This window comes from Psittacula echo (assembly GCF_963264785.1).
Source record: "Psittacula echo genome assembly, chromosome: 7".
Lineage (NCBI taxonomy): Eukaryota > Metazoa > Chordata > Aves > Psittaciformes > Psittacidae > Psittacula > Psittacula echo.
The window spans coordinates 56,571,413-56,594,272 of NC_137740.1; the positions used below are offsets into that span (position 1 = coordinate 56,571,413).

Below are 22,860 nucleotides of genomic sequence, written 5' to 3' on the forward strand. Positions count from 1 at the left end.
GTCTTTATTTGGAGATTCTTTTTGCTTGATTAATTAAACATGCTGTTGAATGGTTTGTGATTTGGACACTGAGAGGGCCCCATTGCAGATTTGCCCTTTCCTAGCTGTGTGTTCATGTAGTTAATGTCACGTTCCCTGTGGACTTACAAGTCAAGCCTTTCCCTGCTCCTGACAGTGGCTAGGTCACCAGGAGTATTTGTAGGTTTCTAAAAACTAGGCCAGTGGTCTCTGGAGGAGGGTGGTGAGTCTTTTAAAGGTTCTGCTACTTCGTCACCTCCTATTAAGTGTGAGTTTCTGAGATCTGTCTCTTTCTTTTGCTCTGGCTCCCTATAGCTGGGCTAAATGGTTTTACTGTGATTCATAATTGTTACCACTAAAAGTCTAGAGCCAGGAAGAAGGTCCAGTTTGACCTGTCCCCTTCCTGATTTCAAGGGGAAGTAGATCTAGTGGACACTTTCACACCACAGCTGAAGTTTCAGTCAGAAGCAGTAAAGGCAGTATTTGGAAACACTGGTATAAAGAGAGAGGGAAAACAGCATGGTGGTAACTTCTCTGAGCAATTTTAGGTTTTCTTTAGGACATAGGTCTCATAACTTGGACCTAGATTATGTCCTGCATCTTGAAGTATTGTCAGGAAAAGGAGCAACAACAGTTGCTAACTCTGTGTACATTGTCACTCTTGAAACTTTCCCCCCAGCTCCCCAACTTGCATGAGGTTTGCGTGTAAATTATCCAAAACTCATTCATGTGGTTTTTGCTTTGGTGCATAGAAACCCCTCTCTACCTGATTCCTTATGATTTATCTGACATCTGGTAGGACACCACTAAAACATGTGTCTAAATGTGCAGTTCCTTGCTATGGAACATACTCTATTCCTTTCTGGTGGCTCTCTGCATGATCTCTTAAAGACTTGTTAGTGTTTGAACTTATTCTGTAGTTGAAATCTTTTAAGATGTGATTAACCTTTTATTTTAACAACAGCATTGAAACCAGGGAAGATATTTTAGGTTATAATGGAGCAGCATGTATATACTGTGTGTATATAAATACATATATAACTACTATTTGAATTAGATCTTGGTGACTTCAAATAGTTTTGTTGCTCTGCTGTCTAAATGCTTGACAGTCACTTTAGCTTATGGATTGAGGGAACTGGAAAAACTACATTTGGTCTCTCTCAATCTACTTTTGTATGATTTATTATGTAGTAATTCCTGGAGGTTCTCAAAACCAGAACCTCTATATTAAATACTTTTTGCTATTCAAAGACAATGTGGCCTGAATATGATGTTTCAAAAATGGTTTATAGCAAAAGAGCCTCGGAGCCAAAACGAACTTTTAAAAACTTAAATGTATTTGTATACATTTGTGGATTTACAGCATTGAATGAGATCTAATTAATTTGGACTTTGATCCCAATTCCTGGCTCATGTACCGATAATTTATTATACTTTAAAAGTCTTCCCTGATCTATTTCTGATCCCTAAGATACCACTTTGTGAGTTCAAGTCTTTTCTGTTAGGAAGTAAGTTGAAGGTAATGGTAGCAGCTTCTTGGGGCTCTCGTACTGTGAAGATTCCAAATAAATTGAATAATAATTCATCACAGTTCAGTCAACTGTGGACACTACACACGAATTTGTAAGTGCCTTTACAGATCTCTCTCTCAAAATAAATGGAGTTTTATAGTCACTGATAGTAAAGCAAAACAAAAGTATAGGAAATAGGAAAGCAACAAAAGCCTTTGGGCTCTTTCTCCTTCTTGCATTTCTGATACAGAAGGGTCTGATAAAAAAAAGCTGGCTCATGGATATTAAGAGGAAGGCCTAGGTTTGAATCTTTAGCTCTGTAGGTAGGTTTAAATTTACCTAGTATGAGTGGTCTCTCTGAGTTTTAGGTTGAATGCTTTGGCAGGGAGCCTAGGATAAATGTTAAACAGGGTTTATGTTTGCAGGGTATAGAAACTTAAATGCTGCTTTCCTCATTAATGTGAGTAAAATGCTTAATGACCCTGAAGGGAGCACTGATAAATGCTACTGCTCTTCCCTGCTTTTTTACTGGAAATATTTCAGGCTGAAGAGCTTGTCGAAGAGGGTAGGAGCTAAAACACATGGCTGTAGTAGAGCTTAGCTGAAGAAGGGTAAAAGAGCATGTGGTGAACTAAGCAACAACGATTTTCAGCTCCATTGGTTTTTAAAGGAACGCTTGCAGGTCAGCCTCCTTTGGGTAGCATTTTATTCAATCACCACTGCTGGGAAACACACTAGAGGCATCTCAAGAGACATTTTAGAATGGTTAGAGCTCTTCCCAAACAAAGTCCCTCCGTGCCTGTAAGCTTTTGTTACGAAAACTGAGATGTCAAATAATTCTCCAGAGTGCGTAAGGGCTCTTTGTTAAAAGATCACGAGAAAATCATCTATTTATGTAGAAATTATTGTTAATGTGTGGTTGTTTGGGGCTTTTAAAACATAATGTTTCATACTGAAAACAATGTCGTCTGTGTCTTATGATTGCAAGTATTTTTAGTTCCTTTTATGGAGCTTATCATTGACATTGAACTCTACCAATGAATATGATAGTTCTTTCTTAAAGATGTGTTCAAGACTTTGTTACAGCTTTGTCTTACCTTGTTTCCAAGACAATCTGTTAGCTTTTAAATGTGCATCATGAGTGTATGTTATGTAGTGTATACACTCACTAATAGGTTTTCAACTGTTACTCGTGTTGAGTGGAATTTTAGGTTCTGGGTTTCAAGTCCTTTTCTAATGACCTTTCCTCAAGTAAATGGCCCTCTCTTAAAGAGAGCCTGAAGTTATAATAGTATCACATTTTTGTTGGCTGTTACCAAACTAAATGATACTACAGTACGTAAATAAGGGGGTAGAGGAGCTGGGGTTTATGGTTAAACTGGTCTAGTAGAAGCCTAAAGAAAAACAACGTATGCTTTAGTATTTGCCTTTCCTGACCTGGGTTAGATAATTTTGCTCATCTTAGTGCAAGTTGTGGAAAAACTCTAGGTAGCTGAGGTCCCGAAGTCACTGCATTATGTCCTAATCCCATGGAGACAGCTTGCTGCCTTGCAGAACAGACAAACACCCAAACTGACAGGTCACATTCTTGAACTGAAGTTAAATATGCCTATACCTGGGGACATGGATGCCTGAACAAAGAGGCTTCTTCATTTACGAAGATGCTGATGACTTCACTTTGCAACAAACATCAATCGTAAAATGAAAGAAAGAACATCTCCATTTGAGGCATGTGTTTTTCACCCAGTGTAAGAACACAGACATGCTGGGCAAAACTGAAAGATAGCAAGCATGGATGGGTTATCAGCACATGTACGTTGAGTACCATTAACTCATTGGTGCTAGCTATTAGTCAAACTCATAGCAACTTGTTAATCACAGATTCATAGATGGCAAGTATATTCTATTGTGAGGATAAACTTTTAGAAAAGGAAATAACACTCAAGACTATAATTTATAAATAGGCATAAAGAAAAATACAATCTGAAAAGATTATTTTGTATTAACCAGTTACATTTTCTTGCATCTTGTTCATACTACCTGATGGTACCTGCTCAGGGGTAACTATTTAGCATAAAAATCCTGGTGTCTTATCTCCTGTTCCCCATTTGACAGTGTTCCTGTTATCCTGTTATTATTTCCTAGAAAGCCCATGAAATGTAATCCTGCTAAGGAAGGGGTGGTGAGCTCCTGCATTGCTGAGTTTCTTTCTCATAACTTCAAGTTTCTTGTGATCGCTGTCCACATTCTTGCACAAGGCACTTAGGGATGTGCTTAAATCTGCTGCTACAGCAGGCACTGTTTACAAATCAGGTCATTCTTTGCTAATGGAGTTCTGCTAGCAGAACTGGCATCTGACAGCGGTTAAATAGGAAGACAGCTAAAGGAAAAGAAGTAGAACCAATTGTGTATGCTCTTTTTCTGACGATTTTTGGCTGGACACGGTGCTGGGCCATCTAATCTAGGTCAATGCCAGGTTGGACAGAGCCTGGAGCGACATGGTTTTGTGTGAGGCATCCCTGCCCATGGCAGGAGGATTGGAACTAGATGAAAACCATTCTATGACTCTGTGCTTTGCTAAGAAAGGTTGGACCAGATGATCGTGGAGGTCCTTTCCAACCTGGCATTCTATGATTCTATTTTGGGTTTACCTTTTTTTATTTGCTGGTTACTCTACCTTTGGACACCTCTGTATTCCTGCAATTACTGATACTCTTCTGTTTCAGAGTTCACTTTCTTTGCAGGCTGGCCACTAGTCAGTTATTGGAAGGTCATTTGGGATGGAATTCTTATGCATTTTATGGGGGTGAACCACAACACCCACAAACTAGCAATTAAGAGACCAACACAGCTATTTAGGATTATCCAATTTCTGTGGTTTACTGCCTACAGAGGCCAAGAAAGTAGAGATGCTGTTTTGAAACATTGCATGTTGTTTCCTTTCTTTGAGTAGGTGAGGGAGAATTTAGCCAAACTCTTTAACAGAAGATATTTCACTGCAATACTTCAGTCATGTACACAAAGTTTTGTACAGTTTTAACATTTCCGCATTGTATGTTTATGACAGAAATCTAGTGACCTGTCTTTTGTGGATTGTTCTGAAATAACAGCTTTGGCTGGAGGCAAGACAAAGAATTAATGAACCATTTTTATGGAGGACTTGCACTTCCATGTTTTCTGAAAGCTTTGCTCTTCAGAGGCCTTGGTGTTGACACACAGCTTGTTTTTGAAAGTGACTGCCCTTCCACTGCTCCTTTTTATTTCAGGCTTCACACCTGTAGGTTGCTAGCTTTAGTCTGATCAGCCTGAAATGTGCACGAGTGTTTTAGGGCAGGTGTTGTACTGAAAGGTTACTCCTTGCGGAAGCCTGACTGTTCATCCAGCCCAGTGACAGTAATACATCAGCAGATCCATACTGCCATATCCTGATGGTTATCTGTGTCTTTTGACTGCCTCCCTCATAAAGAGCATATTGATGGCAATGACTAGTGTTCAGACCTTGCCAATCAATACTAACATTGAATAAGAGTTAATTGACACAAATAACTGCACCTCTCAGGTTGTGTACAAGAATGACACCTTCCTGTGCTCTAATCAATAATAACTCCTTGTAGAGCACTGAAATAAAGCTGCTTTCTCTATTTGACAGAGTTCTCCCAGGTGGCTCAGAGCTGTCTTTTCCATTGTGTCTCACCATAGCAGAATAACTGGAATGTTATGTATGAATTGCCTGTCAAGATGATTTCCATCAGGCATTTCTTGGTGGTGTTTATCACTGTCATCAGTACTGAGTCAAGATAGTCAGCCTTTGTTTTGTTTCTTGTGCTATAGCCAGAAAATGATAGTTTACCAGGTGGAAGCTTTGTTGCCAGCTAATGCCATTAAGCTGTTTCAAGTAGTGATTGGTAAACATGAATCTTGTCAAAGGTAACAAAAATCTGTATTTGCTGGATCTTTTGGCTCTAGTTTGATGTGACAATTCCTATACATGTAGTACAGAACAGGTCTTTTCCTTTCATTAGGTAACAAAACTCAAGCTCTTGAGACACTACTTGAGTAATCATTGCTTCAAAGCCTTATTTTGGTTGGAAAACTTGGAGAGTTGAGAGGGAAACTAGTGTAATACCGCTTTGATCATTTCTATCATTGGACTTGATGATCTTTAAAGTCTTTTCAAACCTAAATGATTCTATGATTCTGTCCTTAATAAAAATCAGTTTTGTTGATTTTTAATATTATAAAGTAGGGAAATGCAGAACGATCCTATCAAGCTTCTTACTATGCATAAATGCATTTTTAATGACCATTTTTAATATAATTGGGGGAATTTGTTAACAGAATGTAAATTTCAGCAATGGAAAGTACAAATACTTTTCTTTTTCCACTTTTTAACACTTTTTTGGTAACTAGATACTTGCCCGAAGAAATTAAAAATGTAAAAAAAAACCAAACCGGATGTGAATTTGTTGCCATGTTTTTAACTTTAAGCAGCCTCCCACGTTCATCAGTGCCCACAGATGTGTTACTGATGACAGAGCAGCTTCACTTGTGATCTGAATTTATACAAGGCTGTGTAGAAGAGAAGCCCAAAGCAAGAGGGAAGTAAACACAGGGAGGCACTTGCCCATCAGTAATTCTGTTGGATGGTGCCATTTGTCTGAAAAAATGAATGCAGCTGCCCTTTTTTGGGTGCCCACATAGCCACAGCTTTGCTTTTAGCTGTGATTGCCATGGAATTGCTTGTCTAGAACGCTACACGTCATGCCTAAATTCAGCCATAGCAACTCACACATGAGTTGTTTTAAGTCACGTTAACATTTGACTTAAAGATCTGTCTTACTACGAAGTTCAGCCAAATGGGTCAGCAGGTATAAAACACAGCAGTGCTTTTGTTGAGCACCCATGTGGTTCTTTATTCACACTTACTTTTCTTGCTCTTATATCTGCACTGGCTCCCATTGCATAGTTGTAATTCTGGTTTTCCATTTTTAAATCGAGAATCATCAGAGGATTTTCTCCAGTATCATACAAAATCCATATTAGCTTTTACAGCAAATCTGGATCTGGAGCCAATGGGGGGAAGCTAAGGGTGTAAGAAGGTTCATATTTTCATAAGCACATGTGGGGGGCCTGGTAGCTTCCCAGTGAGAGGTGAGTCCTCACAGCAGCCAGGACTACTTGTGAGCTAATTCAAAGGATTAGCTTCTGTTCAGTCTTCCCCATCCCACTTTTATATCAAAAAAAGAGACATGTTGGGAATTCTGCAGTTCCTCTGTTACAGGATAAGGTGAGAGAGAGAGAAGCTTGAAAGTTGTGAACTGCTCAGCTACAGCTGTAAATGGTACATCGTAACTCAATGTATTAAGTCTTTTAATGGTAGACTTAAACCAAAATTCAGCAGTTACAATTCTGCTTATTTTCACTTTGAAATGTTCTGATATTTTTTCTTATTATTTTTCAGGTTAACAAACAGAAACGTTATTCACAAAATGCCTGAATGGACTCTAATTGCTATTGTTTTGTTATCTGTGTAAGTACCATTTAATGTCAGACATTCTCACATGTAACTGCTTTAGCCTATCAAGACAAGATGTAAGTTTCAGATAAAAGGAGGGAAACTTTTAACTGGGGAACCAACAGAAATGGTTTTTCATGTAAACGAACTGAATTTTCTCTTGACAAATCAGGGTTGTCCCAGTTGCAACAGCATGTTAACAATGAACAAACTTAGTGTCATGTTAAAAAACTACAGTTAAGCTGTAGTGGTTTTTAAAGAGGGCTGATGGGGTGAAGGAGTATTCTTCACTCTCCCATTTGCTGCTGACAGACATTCTTCTCTGTTACAGTAGGACAAAATGACATGTATTATTTGGAGTTGGCATAACTGTTACACTTTTAATTTCTCATTTTACTTAATTTCTTAAAAGATTTCACTTTCACAAATTAACGGCAAATTATTTCCATAATACGGAAATACTATTTCCATATTTGCTTCTACATATGTTTGTTTGAATATTCTAGCAAACTTATTTGAGAGAGAAAAGCTTTTTTAGCAACTCCCCAATATCTGAAAGGAATATGGGGACCCAGTGTTTTATTTCTGTAAGGATTAGCTTTATTTCTTAAGATTACGATACTACAGTGCCTACAGTCCTCCTTAGCTTGGTTCTACTTACTGTAGAAATAAATTCTTCCCAAGGGTTTTCCTAACGGGAAGTCTGATTTTATTAAAGTGTCTTTCAGTCAATGTCTATGTAGAGTCATGGTATATAAAAGCTATAGTAATATGCATTAAGTAACTTCCTTAATTTGTATTTTCCAAATTCATGCACTTTTTTGAAGTTAAAGATATAAACTGGTTTAAACCAGACAGTTTTCTCACAAATCCATTTTAAACATTTAACATGAGTTCACCTTTTAAGCAATCACTGGTGGTTTCACACAGCGTCAGGCCCTGGCTTTCAGTAGGGTTAAACCATCAAGCAATCTTTGTATGTCTTTCAGCTTGAATTACAAGATTGCAAAAATCTTTATTCCAGAGGCTGTTTATTACCACACTGCTGCTGCTGCTTTTGGGCTTCCTGGGTCACTGGAGCCTGTGGGACAGAGAAGTACTTACAGACCTTCACAGGTCAAGAAGAGTTGTGGGCCAGCCTCGTAGCATCCCCAATACTGCACTTACTTTCCTTGATATTACTTCAGTCTGACACATTGTTCTGGCTTTACTGTCCCAAGGAAGACTATACCAGCAGGCATTAGAGCAGGCTTCAGCGAGCCTTACATCTGTGTCACCCAGCCAGATACCGCTCAAATGATTCATTAAATCAGAACACAGAAAGTAACTTTACTTGAATGCCTCGGCATGAATTTTTTATCAACTATAAGAACAAATCTTTTGTCATTTTTACCATATATTCTTATGGTTGAATTGGTAATTTGTGAAACAGATCTTATGAATTTTTCAAGTAGTCTCTGTACAGTTAAGGAAATGGTGACTCTTTTGGTCAGAAGTTGAAATATGTTGCTGGTGTCTCTGCAAATGATGAGCTCTAAATGTTTACATACCTAATGACTGCTTTACAATTGCTTCAAAATGTTCTACAAGTAGCAGGCGGTCTTGGTTCTCTGCTTATACTGATTGCCCTCAAGGGCCCAACCCTAAACAAATGAATTGTATTTGATCCTAAAATAGGGTATATTTTGTTGTTGTTCTAGTGAAATCATGAATAAAACTCCTGTTGACTTCAGCTTTTGTAAGGTCCATGAAAGCTCAGGATCTTCAAATTTTGAACAACTCTCAGCCACTTCTTAAGAGAGGATGTGCAAAAATGTAGGTAGGGTGTTAAGAACGAGTGTTAAGATTGCTCTAAGAAGGTGATTAGTGTTGCATCATTTCTGGAAAGATTAAAACAGAACATGTTACTATTTGGGAATTCTAATCAAACTTGAATATTTAGTGCAAGCTAGAAGTGTGCAGGGAAAGGCTACTGAGGATCTGGGCAACCCTTTGCAGACAGGTCCTCACACTGTGGCCCTTACCTCCTGTAGTCTGCCAACAAATCTGTCATATCTTACTAATATTGTTCATGAAAAGAATTATACTCTATTAAAGTTTTCTCTGGCTTCCCCTTAGCTATACTGAGAGTGTATGCGCTATGCTGCTTATTTCTTTATGGGTGATTTCATGTAAATTCTGAGGTGCTGGAGTGTGTTCAGAGAAGGGCAACCAAGCTGGTGAAGGGTCTGGAGCACAAGTCTGAAGAGGAATGGCTCAGGGAACTAGGGTATTTAGCCTGGAGAAGAGGATGCTCAAGGAGACCCTACTGGACTACCTGAAAGGAGGTTGGCTGAGAAGTCTTGATACCCAGCTTGCTACAAGTAACAAGCTATAGGACAAGACAAAATGGCCTCATTTTGCACCCAGGAGATTTAGATTAGATATTGGGGAAAATTCCTTAACTGAAAAGACTATTGAGCAGTGGAACAGGCTGCTCAGGAAAGTGGAGTCACCATTCCTGGAGGGATTTAAAAGATGTGTAGGTGTAGCACTTAGGGATATGGTTTATTGGTGACCTTGGCAGTGCTGGGTTAACAGTTGGACTCGATCTTAAAGGTCCTTTTTAACCTAAATGATTTTGTGATTCTTTACTGCACGTTTCAGCACACGTAAAGTCATTTAAATGACAGAATTGTATGGGGCCTGAGTTGAAGATAGCTCTTTACTAGCTTCTGTTACTGAAAGAGGAGAACATTTTCAGAATGTGTATTCACAGGTCTTGACCTGATCCGAGACACAGGATGGACATTTTACTGCTAACACTAAACAGTGAAGTAGCATAAGTAACACCCTGGAAGAGGATAACACTTCCAGGAGGGTGAAAGACCTTATTACAGGTACCAGAGGTATAAGGACACAGACTACCAAAGGCAGAGTGAGAATGGGATTTCAGGGTATACCTCCAAAGAAACTGAAGACCTCAAGTGTTTTTTGGTTTGTATGGAAGGGGCAAGGTTGTTTTCTTTAAAGTAGCAACTATTGGACTTTGCTTGCACCCCATTTTTGTGAATTGATATTGTGGCTTGCCACTTCCTCCTTGTACGTGGCATCTGCTAAGCACTCAGTGTACTTCACAGTGCACTTTTGAGTGCCCTCGCCCTTTTTATGGTGTGTTACTGGGCTGAATAACCATTATCATTACTGCTGTATTGAATTCAAATGTCATCACTGTTTAATACTTCGTATCACATTATGATTATGCTGCCTTCCTTTCACAGAAGTGTGCATATTAATTCTTTGTAGGATACAGCATGTTGGATTGTCATAACATCTAATTTTGGTGCTTAAATTAGACTTAAGCTTCCTCTATAGTCTGCTGGTCCTCAAGAAGCTTATTAAAAGTAGATACATGCCCTTGAGTTTACTGACTGTTAAAGAAACCAGGGCTCATAATTCTTTGCTTTGAAATAAAGTGCTTGAAACTAGACAGTGGGACTATCTTTCTCAAAGTATAAAATGTTGGAGATCGCAACAGTGGAGCGTTCCCTGTTCCTAGTGAACAGCTGGATTTATTCAATCAAGTTATCGTGTAAAATATGAACAGCTAGTCTCAGCCTTTATTGAAAATCTAGCCTGAGGCACTCCTGGCTTTATAACCAGCACATCCAGTGATGCTTCTTACAGTTCACTTTGACAGCCAGAGAATTGCGTTCAAATAATTGCATTCATGCTCATCATGGAGTGTATGCCTCTTTAAAATTACCTGTAGGTGAAATGTCTTATTTATTTCCCATTTGAAATAACGTTGACAATGGTAGCTTTCTATGTCTTCCTGCTGCAATGTGTAGTATTTTTTTGTTACAGTAACAGCTGCTATATAATGCACTGTAAACTAGAATACAGAAGTTCCATCTTTTCCCCCCCAGATAAATAGATAAAAATACAGATGTTCAAGAAAGCAGTGGAAGATTGGTTGCTATACAAGCAGGGGCACTTGCTGTTTTCAGTGTATACCCCTGGTACAGTCTAATGGAAAGCTTTCAAGATATTTTCAGGAAATGTCTGCTTTCATCTTACTTATCTGGGCTGGCTGGTTCCAGTGAACTGTGGTCAGCTGCATCTATACTGCCAATGCAAGAGGTTCCCCCCGCTAAAAGCTTTGAAGCATTTCAAAATGTTCTGGGATTAGTTTATAAGCATTCGGCTGCAGTATTTAAACAAACTCAAAATGACCATGATCACTAAACAAAAGCCATCATTATATGTGTGCAGCCACTTTAGATAAATGTGTCATGTGGAGATGGACTCTAGAGGTTTACTCTCCTGGAGATAACAGTTCAGGAACTGGAGAATCTTGGGTTCAAGAATGCATTTTTACCTCTTTGCACACAAGAGCACATCTATTGCTCAGCACTGACAAATCTAAATTAGTTTAAGAGGAGTTCAGATGTTTGGGGTATTGCTGCTGTGTTCTTGTTTGAAAATGTCTGAATGTATGAAATGTGCAAATCCAATGTACAAAAAACATACTGGATATTAATCAGACTTGCAGAGTGACTCTTTCCTACAGAAACCACATACAAGTCAGCTGGATGATCTTTTATATAGCAAGTTTGGTGACAGAAGATTGGGTCTAGGTTTCAGCTGAGAAAAATCGTTTATTGTTAAGCTAGAAATGTAACAATTGCCCATTTTGAAACAGAGTTTGCAGGACTAAAAATCAAAAAAGTCTTTCTTTTATAAGGGTGTTTGAATGGTGATAGTATTGTCCCTATCTGTAGAGTTATATTGTAGTGTGAAATAGCAAAAAGGCAACTTTGTCTTAACACATTAAAGAGTTTAAAAGTATATTCTGCCCTTTTTCTGTCTTAATGTTAGGTTGTCATTTGGTGAGCGTGAACTCAAATGAGTTTTCTGTTAAGCAGTTCTTACGTATCAGCACTTTCTAAGCACACTCAAATCTGCATATTTGGTGTATTGTGGAGATCAGTATTACTTTACTTCCTCCTAGCATGTTCCATATACTACTTAGGAAACATACATAGGACAGTATTTCTGAGGGATTTGCAGTGTTGGAATTAATTGCTGCTAGCTCTAATTACATATCTTCATCATTCATAAGGGAGAAAGTAAAAGAAGAAACCTTAGCAGTTTCAAAGAAGGTGTTGCTCCTTGCACAAAAAAAAAGACCCCGTGGTTTTTTGTGTGTTGCTGTAGTGCTGCTATGCAGGGAAGTGACACTGTGGATTTCACTGCAGCAGATGCAGCTGCAGGTTTTTCCACTCTAGTATTTCTCAGGGATAGCCTTCTGAATGGGAGATTTGGATGTGCCGTGTAATGTGTGATGCCCAGTGCAAGCTCTGAGATGAGTCCAGGATCATTAGTTCCCCTTTACAGTTGTGGTCCTTGACCCCATCAGCAGGAGCGGAGCTTAGCACACACTGTCTCCTGGACTTCTGTGGCATGGAGCTGGAGGGTTGGCTCAGGAAGCTGTCTTCTCTGCACCTCCCAGTTTTGCTGCCCAGTGCAAGGGAAGAGCAGGGTCACAGCTTTCTGCCACATGACTCGAAAATCCAATAGAGAGGAATCTGCATGTTCCCAGCAGTGTCTGTGGGCATTCAGACTGAAGTTGTGCAGAGCTGGTGTGCAAAGGGCAGCAGTAGTTATAAACTGTCCTTCATGGTGGTGGTGTTCTGTCTAATCTTTGTTAGAATCTAGAAATACGTTTGTATGTGCATAATGTTGAATCTTCTGCTTTAGTCACCCTTGTGAACTTTATATTCCAAATGCACGTGTGAATTAAGATTCTGATAGTAGGGAAAGTACTTTCCTCTGCCACTTAATTTTAGCCTTTTGTGTGAGTAAACGCGAGATTTTTGTTGCAACTTCTGTTTCAGCCCTCAGAAAGATAGCATGCTAGGTTTCAGAAGACTGCTTTATCACATTGACTCTGAGGGAAGCTAACTCAGGCAGTGGAGTTCATGTCCAATTGAACTCTGTGCCACCATTATGATCAAGCAGATAGAAGAATTGCCCAGCCCTATGAGATAACTGGTTTAAACTTACGGTTCTTGACAAGGTATATATTTAGAAGATTTCTTTGGTAATGTCTGAGTTTTCCTCCTTCCATCATTGCCACTTACACCTTTGCTTATTGGAAGTCATGTCAGAGCACAGAGTAAGTTGTACAGTTACACGGTAATATAGAAAGCTGAAAGTAAGATGTGAGTAATCCACACGCTTAACAGCTGCACTAAACTTAGTTTTAAACTAAATGTATTTTACCTTCATTCACTGAGCAAACTGCACTGTTCATTTTGCAACTGAATCCTGAAGCTGTAGCCCTATGAAAATATACTTGCTTCCTTATTAATAATTAATCTTAATACATTCAATGCAAACATTTTTTATCATGAAACATTACCCACCTGTTAAAAGAAAAACATGACTTTGACACACACTTGCATCTTTCATTTTCAGAGTTCTAACTTAGTAAACTTTCTAAAGAACAGCCTACATTAATGAGGGTATGACACATACACAGTGTTTTTGACTTACAGGAAACTTCATTTTAAGATGAAAATCAGTGTTGAATTATTTCTGGTACACATCATTGGAAAGGTTATTATGGCTTCCTAGCATTTGATCCCCAGGTATTTTGTACCAGCAGAATTTTTAGCATGAGTTCAGGATTAATTTAGTTGGTTCTATGCAGAGTCAGAATGGCACCTCTACTAGATTAAGTGGTGTGTCCTGTTCTTCTTTAGCACTGAAATGAATTGTGCCCAAAGTAGAAATATTATATTCCTTAACTGTACAACAGGAACCACTACAACAGGAAAACTTTGACTGTAGAAAATCACTGAAAGAGCAGTATCTTGTGAAGATCTAATTATTCCTCTCTTTAAGGTTTCCTAGTACCTTAGGAATCTGATGCAAAGGAAGTTTGTTCTACTACTTGTTAGTTTGTTAGTTGAGATATGAAGCATTTTGGCACCCAGTGGTCTCATGTAGTCTGGAAATTAAGTTCTGAGACTGATGTGGGATGTTACCAGTGAATACGATGTACAGTCTTTTCTGAAAGGTGCTCCCTTCATGCTTATGAAAACAGAAAATACAGCCTTTTTGGGGAAGGGAGGGAGGAAAGAAATCCATGTCGCTGACAAGATGATGTATAAAGTGCATCTCTTGGCAATGGGCTATGATGAAGCTCTCAGAATTTACAGACTATCCAAGCTGGTGGATTTAGCGTCAGGATGCAGATGGCTCTTTTGATACAAAGTGTATGATTAAAGTAAATATTTGGGATAAGATGGCAGCCACTGGTTAATCAGCATGTTGAATAAATAAGCATAAAGTAACTATACATAAAATTTTGCATGGCATAATACAAAGACATTGGAACAGTCATTTCTATAACAGCAAACGATGTTCTTTTCCCATTCCTTCCGTAAAGTAGAAGTGTGTTTTAGTTGGCTGGCAGCAAACATAGCTAACCAGTGTATGGGAAGGTATGTGTGTATAATTCATACTGTTAGGTGCAAAACCAGCATCAGTGGAAAAGCTGTATGGATGCTTGATTATTTAGAGGCTTGGTATCTCGGTAGGTTTCTTTTCATTTTGATGTACACCACACATAGAACTGTATATATCCCTCTCTCCCACCCTCTTTATCTATCTCTCTGTCTGAACGTTTGAAGATAACACTGAGTAGTTGTAACTCATTCTTCACAGAACTCTGTATTTGTGAGATGAGGTATCCAGGGGTTTCTTTAAAGGATAAAAAATAGCTGAGATTCACGTGGCTCTTCATGTTTGGTTCAAACCTCGTCAACTATTCTGCTTTTTTAGGTATACTTTCACAAATCGAGGGGGTGTGTCTTTTGTTTGATTGGTTTTGAATTCTACTGTGAGCTGGATGTCTGGGAAAAAGTGCTTAAAAACCTTTAACTTTGGGGGATTTTTAAGACCCTCATTTTGTCAGGTCCACAGCTGCACTGACATTGGTTTTCCAGACTGGCAAAGGCAAGTAGAAAAATACTGAGATCCTTATGTTTAACTTCTGAAGAAAAAAACCCTGTGGACAGAGTGGAAGCAAGCCTATTCCTAGCATGTCTCTTTACTCAGCTGCATTATCCCAGGTGCTTGGTCTGTGAATTGGACTGAAGGGCAGATAATCAAGTTACAATGATGTTAGAAAGTTGTGAAACTAAACTATGATCAATTTTATGATCATCGTTTCCATAGTAACTGAGTACAGGTGAGTACGTTTTATGAAGTCAAGTATTGACAATTTATTTACCCAAGCACATTGCTCTGGAGCTGGTTTAACTGTAAGACAATACCTTTTATTTAATCTTTATTGATTTTTTTCTTGCATATCGCTGAGATAATGAATTTATAGGAATAGATGACCAGTATGTGGCAGCAGTCAAGTCCTGCAGTTGCAAAAATGGATGTGTATGGAACTATCTTTAATTCATTAAATGTACAAGGCTTGTATATAAAGGCATCTTTTAGGTATTAAATTGTCCCATGGCATGTGCATAGTAATTTATACAACAGTGTGTATTTTACTAAGTCCTTAAAAGGTTCAGGCTCTCAAAAGCTTATAACTAAGCATTTTTTAATCTTAAAATTAAAAGAGACTTGTACCTGTGCCTAATTTCTTGTAGGTAAGTAACCCAAAGACTTCAATGGCATAGATTCCAGTATTTGAGAGGTGTCCCAAGAAAACTTTGTGGAAGATAAAAAGTAAGGAATAGAACACTTAAAAGGATGAAAGGATCGTTTTAAAAATAAACTTTAAATTTATTAAATAAATGTAAATTTAATAAATTTTAAATCTTGACTAAGTTGAGAAAGAGGGGGAAAAAATGGGAACAAATGGTAGGACTGAGAAGTACCTTTGATCTGTCAGCTGGTTAGCAGGAAACAGACTTCAAATAAATGCAGCTCTTTAAACAAGGCCTGTCCTTGAAATGTGTACCTAAGAAACTTAGATTTGTTAGAAACAAACAGCTGATAGTGATTTTTTTCTGGGTTTCTGCTGTGAATTTCTTTTTGCCTTGGCATTATGCAGATCTCATACTGAACTCAACTGAAACCTTTTGAACAAATCCCTGTATGAATATTGGTACTTTAAATCCACACGCTATGATAGAAGTTCTCATGCTTCACATCTGTGAACTGATGTTGTAGTAATAGCTTGGGATATAGTAACATAGAGGAGGGTACTCTACTTTATTCTGCAGTCATATCTATTAACACAAAATAGGGTTTTGTAATTGCATAATAGGAATCACAATCTCTGATCCGGCTAAACTTGGTATGAAGAATACTCTGGATAAGAAACATAGATGTTGTTGAGCTGGTTTTGGGCTTGCTTCAGTCATCTTGTCTGGCTAGAGGTTTTTCTAATCCACTGTTAAATCTGGAAACTCTAATTTGCACAAGATTGCCCAAGCAATTGGTTTTTGCCAGACCTGTCTGATATTTGTGTTGATGGCAGTCTTGGTAGTCATTTTAACATAAATGTTTGCAAACAGAGTACCCAAATACCACTAGAACAGGAGGTCAATAGAATCATTCCATATTATTACTATAGTTTTAAAGGAGTCATGGGTCCCTGAATTTTTGTCACTCACATTGTAACACCAGAGTATTTATGGAGTGTTCTTTCTTATTAGACAGCTATGCCAATGAGCCCCAAGTACTAAATGAAGCCAACTGCTTAGTGTTACAGGGTCAGCATAATGCTAGCAAATGCAGTGTACGTTCTAAGGCGTGTTGGCTTCAGGCATACAGTGTACAGAACTGACACAAACGGCACTAAATGGCTATACTAAGTTATACTAAATCATTATGCCGTTTGATGAAATGTCCTACCATAGTTTCTGTGAACATATCTCACACTTACTTTGGGTGTTCCTTTGCATTAGAGTTTTCCTTCGCCTGTAAAATTAATTCCTGACCTAATGATGTAAATAGAATTCTTTATGTATGTGTTTTGCTTGTCCTTCATTGAAAGTCAAAGGCCATCTGTCTTACACAGTCAGTATTTTGAGGGGAGTCTGAATTTACTTGATTTTTTTTTTTCTTCTTCTGTCTCTTGTTGTATCAGTGCAATATTATTATATTAATATTATTCATTGCAGGATCTTTGAAGTCACGCAGCTGGCTGTTATAAATAACAGCTGGCAGCTGATGGAAAGATCCTTAACTCTCAGGGCAGAGGGAAAAAGTGGCATAAACAATCCACGCGGCTATCCATGCACATAGTGTGTTCGTTAGGTGAAAAAAAAAGTACAAAGATCCAGAACACTTGCATTTCATTAAATCATTCAAAATAAACAGTTTCTGTATCTCATCAGGTAGCTAGAAGCCTGTTGCCTCAACATGGATCCCCTGCACAGTAGTTAAAACACTGGAGTGCCTTTCCAAAACTTTGCTTTTGCAGTTTGATGGACAAACAGCATGAACTCTTGGATGGTATCTTAGAGTAGAACCAGCAAAGTGTTTTGCAACTGTTTATTCAGCCTTCAAAGCCTGTGTAAGGAGAGCATGATACCACACGAGGGAGCTCTGCTGAGCAGTCCCAAGGGCCTGACCTTAAGTCCCCAACCACTGTCTTAGAAAGCAATGTTGGTTGGGCTGGTGCTGTCTGAATTACCAGTTGCCTATTTGGACACAACTGATGGCAGAGGGAAGAAATTAAAAAGGGAGAGAGGGAATCTAATCCATTGTCTCTTTTTCAGTTGTTAGTAAGTACTTGTGGTTAGATAAACTCTTGTTCCTGTAGGTATGCTTTCCTTTTACTGGTCATTGTAACCACCTGGGCTGCACCACAAGTGAATTTTGGCCCCAGTAAAAGGGAATGGAAGTTGATTTGTGTCTGGACATCAGCTATATGAAAGTGTGTGTGAAAGGTGAACTTTAAAAGAAGAAACTCTATGTTGTGTGTAAGTATATACATAAACATATATGTATCAAAGAGAGCATTCTTCTTGAACAGATTTGTAGAAGCTGCATAGGAAAATGAAGGTCTTGGAAACAGGGAACAAAGTTAACTTGGGAATGAAGCTTGAGTTCTGCCATATACTCGGGTTCTGTAGGAATCCAGTTGCTGATTTTGAATCAGTGTTTGTAGCACTGATTGAAATGTAGTGGACAAAAAAATTTAAAACTATGAATAATTTAGTTCCTGTTGCCATCAGAGGATTGAAGTGTCTGTGCTGGATTCTCTGGACAAGTCAGTACACAATAATGAAAGGAAGTTAAATAATAAATAAAACATAAGTGGCACTTTAGCTTCAAAATTCTTGTCTTTATGATGAGAATGGGTTCTTCAGGCTATGTTTAAAACTAGACCAGAAGTAGCTTTTTTTTTCCTAAGAAAATTGCTTGTTTATTTCAGTCAGTTGTTACCATTCAACACTGTGGGCTTTAGAGTACTTTATCTTTCATTAAGATGATGGAATATAGGAAAAGCTTGGGGAGATTAAAGAAAACTGCCACTGAATACTGACTTCCCTCTTTGACCTATAGGATATTGTGTAGAACATACAGAATCACAGAGATGCTTTGACTTACTCTGTCAAAATGACTGAGTGCCTTTCAGTGTGGGGCTCATGAAGTGGATAAATAGGGTATTGGTTAAAGAGCCCCAAATTAGAGGTTGCTTTAATTTCAGAGTTGCAGATGACACTGATTCTAATTCTTTTTTTCTGGCACTAGTACTGTTTGATTTAAAAGAAGACTTAATTCCAGAGATAAATTTAAATTCTTGTGCATCTTGGTTGTGAGATGCTTCCAGTTCAAGATTGCCTGTCAAATATTAATGTGTTCTAATGGAAAATACTCACTCTAGAGACAGTCTTTTGCTTTTAAGGTTTGGGGTTTTTAAATGTTGAGCTTTTTAAATCATGCTCGAACTAGAGTTATAAGAAACAAGTGGGGAGATAAGCAAAACTGAGCATAACAGCTAAATTATAGAAGTTGAGGCTGTAACAGTTGCTAATTTCTGAATGTATGTTAAACCAGTATGATATGCGTAACCACTTAATTATAACAAGTTATCATTTTTTTAAGCTCCTAGTGTTGCATTTTTAACTTACAACTACAGTCACATTGTGCTTCAGATCAGCTTTCTGCCTAATACAAACTCTTGCCTGTTGGAAGCATTATGCTTTAAGGGCTATGGAAATCTCTGCTGTCATTTAAGATTCTTTACTAACAAAATTGCTGTCCCTAGACAAGTGTACTTCATGCAGTGATATACTGGTGACGAACTCAATTAATTAAGCAAGCAGTCAATATGTTGTGTAGAACATACAGAATCACAGTGATGCTTTGACTTACTCTGTCAAGATGTCTGAGTGCCTTTCAGTGGGGGGTTCATGAAGTGGATAAATGCAGCAAGTGTTTCAGTTCACCCCATCAACTGAAGCCCTATTATTAAGTGATTGATACATTGGCCACACTCCAGTCATGTGTGAAGGCAAATGGTCAATGGGCTGCAGTGCACATTATTTCAATGAGTTTTATTGCTGATCTGTAGCACTTGTATTGACTCAGTCTAGCCATTTGTCTTAAACAAAATTGTTTAATCAGTTGTGTCGGAGACTTCCTTCATAGGAACATAATTAAAATGGAATCTAAGACTGTATTCTGTAAAACTGCTATATTAGAAGAATTGCATTTGCAGTTAAGAACTTTCTTATTGCACATCAAATCTGTAACAAAATCAAAACACCCCAGTCCTTGTGAGTTCCAATCCTTTATATCTTGTAGAAGTTATCAGAGATGATTTCCTTCATGATTTCAACTCAAAATGGTATGTACAGAGCTGGTAAGACAAATATGTTAATACTTCTTGTAGCAGTTGATGTTTAGGTAATTCTGTCCCAAATGTTTACTAAAAGTACATGTGGAGGAGGGAAAGCTGGGAATCTTGTGGGTTTAAGGCTTTGTAACTTAATTCTTCTAAGCACCGATCATAAAGATGAGCAGTCCTACTTTTTTGAGTTTGTTCTTCCAAATCTGGAATTGACCAGGTGTGAGTTTTGAATGGAAAACTGATAATTTCCAAGATCTGTGAGCCACGTGATGGTAGTGTTCCCTACTTTTGAATTAAAGATTTTGACTTCAATAAGCTGCTTTGCTTTCAGTGCCATTTGATCAAACACAGAGAGCACTGGATCACTAAGTGGTTGTTGCCAAATCTCACCAGTACACTTCAATGTACGGTTTCATTAAATATTGCTCTTCTGTGTCTGAATATTGGCAATACCCTGGAAGACTTTTAATGCAAAGGGTTTTTCTATTCAGATCGGGTTCTGTTTAATGCTTTGTTGGAGTTGACAGGTAATGCCCAAGAAACTTTTGCGCTCCTTAGTGCAACTTTGTCATTCTGATAGAAGAATAGTTTCAGTCATCCTGGTTTTGATGATGTTAAAAAAACCCAAGGCTAAAGTGTTTAAAACAAAAGGCAGAAAGAAACTGAACTAGAAAAAACCAGTTTTTATGTTGTGATGAATACATTAAGTCTTATTCATGGTGCTAAAATGCCTATAACTGGCAAAAACATTTATATCCTATTTTCCAAAGCTTTCTATGGAAGGACATTTGGTGCTTGTCCATTCTGCTATTTAATTCCATTCTCATTCAAGTTCCAAGCATGGCAGACAAGGAAAGGGACTGGCAATAGTTACCTTTTCCTAGAAGGAGCTTATTTTTGTTGCTGTTTTTTAGATTTGACATACGGCTTTTATTCATGAATATACAAGTGCTTTGCATGATACTGGGTAAATTTATGCGCACTCAACTTCTCCATGCTTTTTGCGTCATTTTAAGTGACCAACTTTGGCGGAACAGAAAGGTTCGAGCTCTTATGTGGTTTTGTTCTTACCCAGTTTCAGGCATCTGTTTCAGAGAGCTGTAACTGGCTGATATCATGATGCTGGCTTGGAAATTTAAACTTTTTTTCAAAGAGGATTACAGACTTCATCTTACACAGAATCAGGAAGGTTTTCCTGAGGTCCAAAATCTAAGAGTCATGCCATACAATTAGTTTGGGGTTTTTTGTTGAGCTTCTTTAAAAGGATAGTATCATTTTTGGATAGGAAATGCCAATTAGTGCTTTTAACTACATAAAAATACGAGTTCATACAAAGCACTGAAATAGTGTGAACATTGTGTGATAGATGTCATTCAATAGCTTGATGATCACATGAATTTCACTTTTTTTTTCCTGGAACATATAGAATAACCAAAAAAAATCCAAATTTTATCTGGCAGATTTAGTTTGGTATTTTTAACACTTCTTAAACTGGTGTAAGTGGTATGTAGGAAACCAACACTTTCATGAAGTCTGATTTATACTGTACTACTTTTCCATGCACTGAGCATGTTTCATTTTAATGGGTGTATAACTTTGGACAGTAACATTTAGGTCTGTGTGCTTCTGTAATTGGTTTGAAATAATTTAATCCTTTGGATTCTTATTTTTATTTTACTTTAATGTGGAACAAACTTTTGTGAATAACATAACATGAAAAGTAAGAGAAGCAGAATTGATCTCTCTCTTAACTGTTGCAGTAGCTAGTTATTACTATTGTGGTTCCAAGTATCATATTTCCTGTTTATATTCTACATCTTTTGAAGGTGCTGCAGAGTTTTGAGGCATTTCCATGATCCTTGAACTGAAATCCTGTATATCATTAAATTTAATCAACCATGATAGTTTCTTCAGAGATAGAGTCATTGCACCTTTAGTGGCTTGAAGATACTGATTCCAAATACTGTTTTGGTTTATTTGCATACCATTATGGTTTGATTTTGTTAGCATTTCGTGCAAGGATGAGAGCACAGCCCTTAATGTGCTGTCATGCAGTAGTTACACCTCAAATAGTCATTGGACCAGTGTTACTTAAAGCACAGAACTTAACCACTCTCTGCAAACCAGCAACTTGTGTTTGTTCTTTTGCAGACAAAAGCTTCTGTTCCAACAGTCAGTTAAAAGTAGAAGAGTACTCAGTTTCTCAATATTTAATGCCTGGCTGTTTCTCTGACAACAGCAATACCTTTTTCTTAGCATGGGCTGTAGCTACTCTTTACAAGGAGTGTCTTAAACAGTCTAAGGGTTAGGACATGTCTGTAATTCATGAAACCATGTCATACCACTGACTGCAGTTCCAGAAAAGGAAAATGCAAATAGATTACTTAGCATGTGAGGATGAAGATTTAAGTTTTAGAATATTACTTAAAACTGCATAAGTTTTCTGCTCTTTTTGAAAAATAACATCCTTACTCATGTCCTGTTAAACTCAAGGCAAGAGTAAGAAAATTCAGCTAAAAACGTGTTTAAATCTCCAACACTGCCAAGAGTGTTCAGCAGTGTTAACGCTGCCTGGTACCAGCACTCAGGAATCTGGGACTGCTCCTGCCACCAGTCTTGTTTCATGTATAACCTACTTAATCCTGAGAAGGGCAAATTGATGATTGGTAATAATGCATCTCCAGGTCTTCCACTATCCTTGTCTCCAGGCTAACACCCTGATATCACTGGTCACTCTGATCCCCTATCAGCACTTCCTCTGCTCCCCTGCTGATAAAATAATGCAAAACTCAGCCTCCAGATTGTCACCCTAGGCAGCAGCACTCTGCTTTACCCATTTCACTAGGGTAAAGAAACAACTCAGTCCTGTCTGTCATCAAATACGTTACAAATCCTCGTGGCCTCAGTCCAAAAATCACAAATCCAACTGTGAATACTTCTCTTTTGTGGGAGGGTTTATGTAGCAAGGCTTGCACACAAGTCTATTTCTATGCTGT

General features: G+C 38.1%; 1 protein-coding gene across 1 annotated transcript in view; it reads left to right on the forward strand.

The window, feature by feature from the left end:
* RPAP2 (RNA polymerase II associated protein 2) overlaps positions 1–22,860 on the forward strand; it is a gene marked incomplete at its 5' end in the record, with an annotated part of 37,111 nt that overhangs the window by 10,931 nt on the left and 3,320 nt on the right. Inside the window, one exon of the mRNA XM_080624045.1 lies at positions 6,991–7,059. Within this exon, the coding sequence (XP_080480171.1) occupies positions 6,991–7,059 (69 nt within the window). The remainder of the gene's footprint in view (positions 1–6,990; positions 7,060–22,860) is intronic.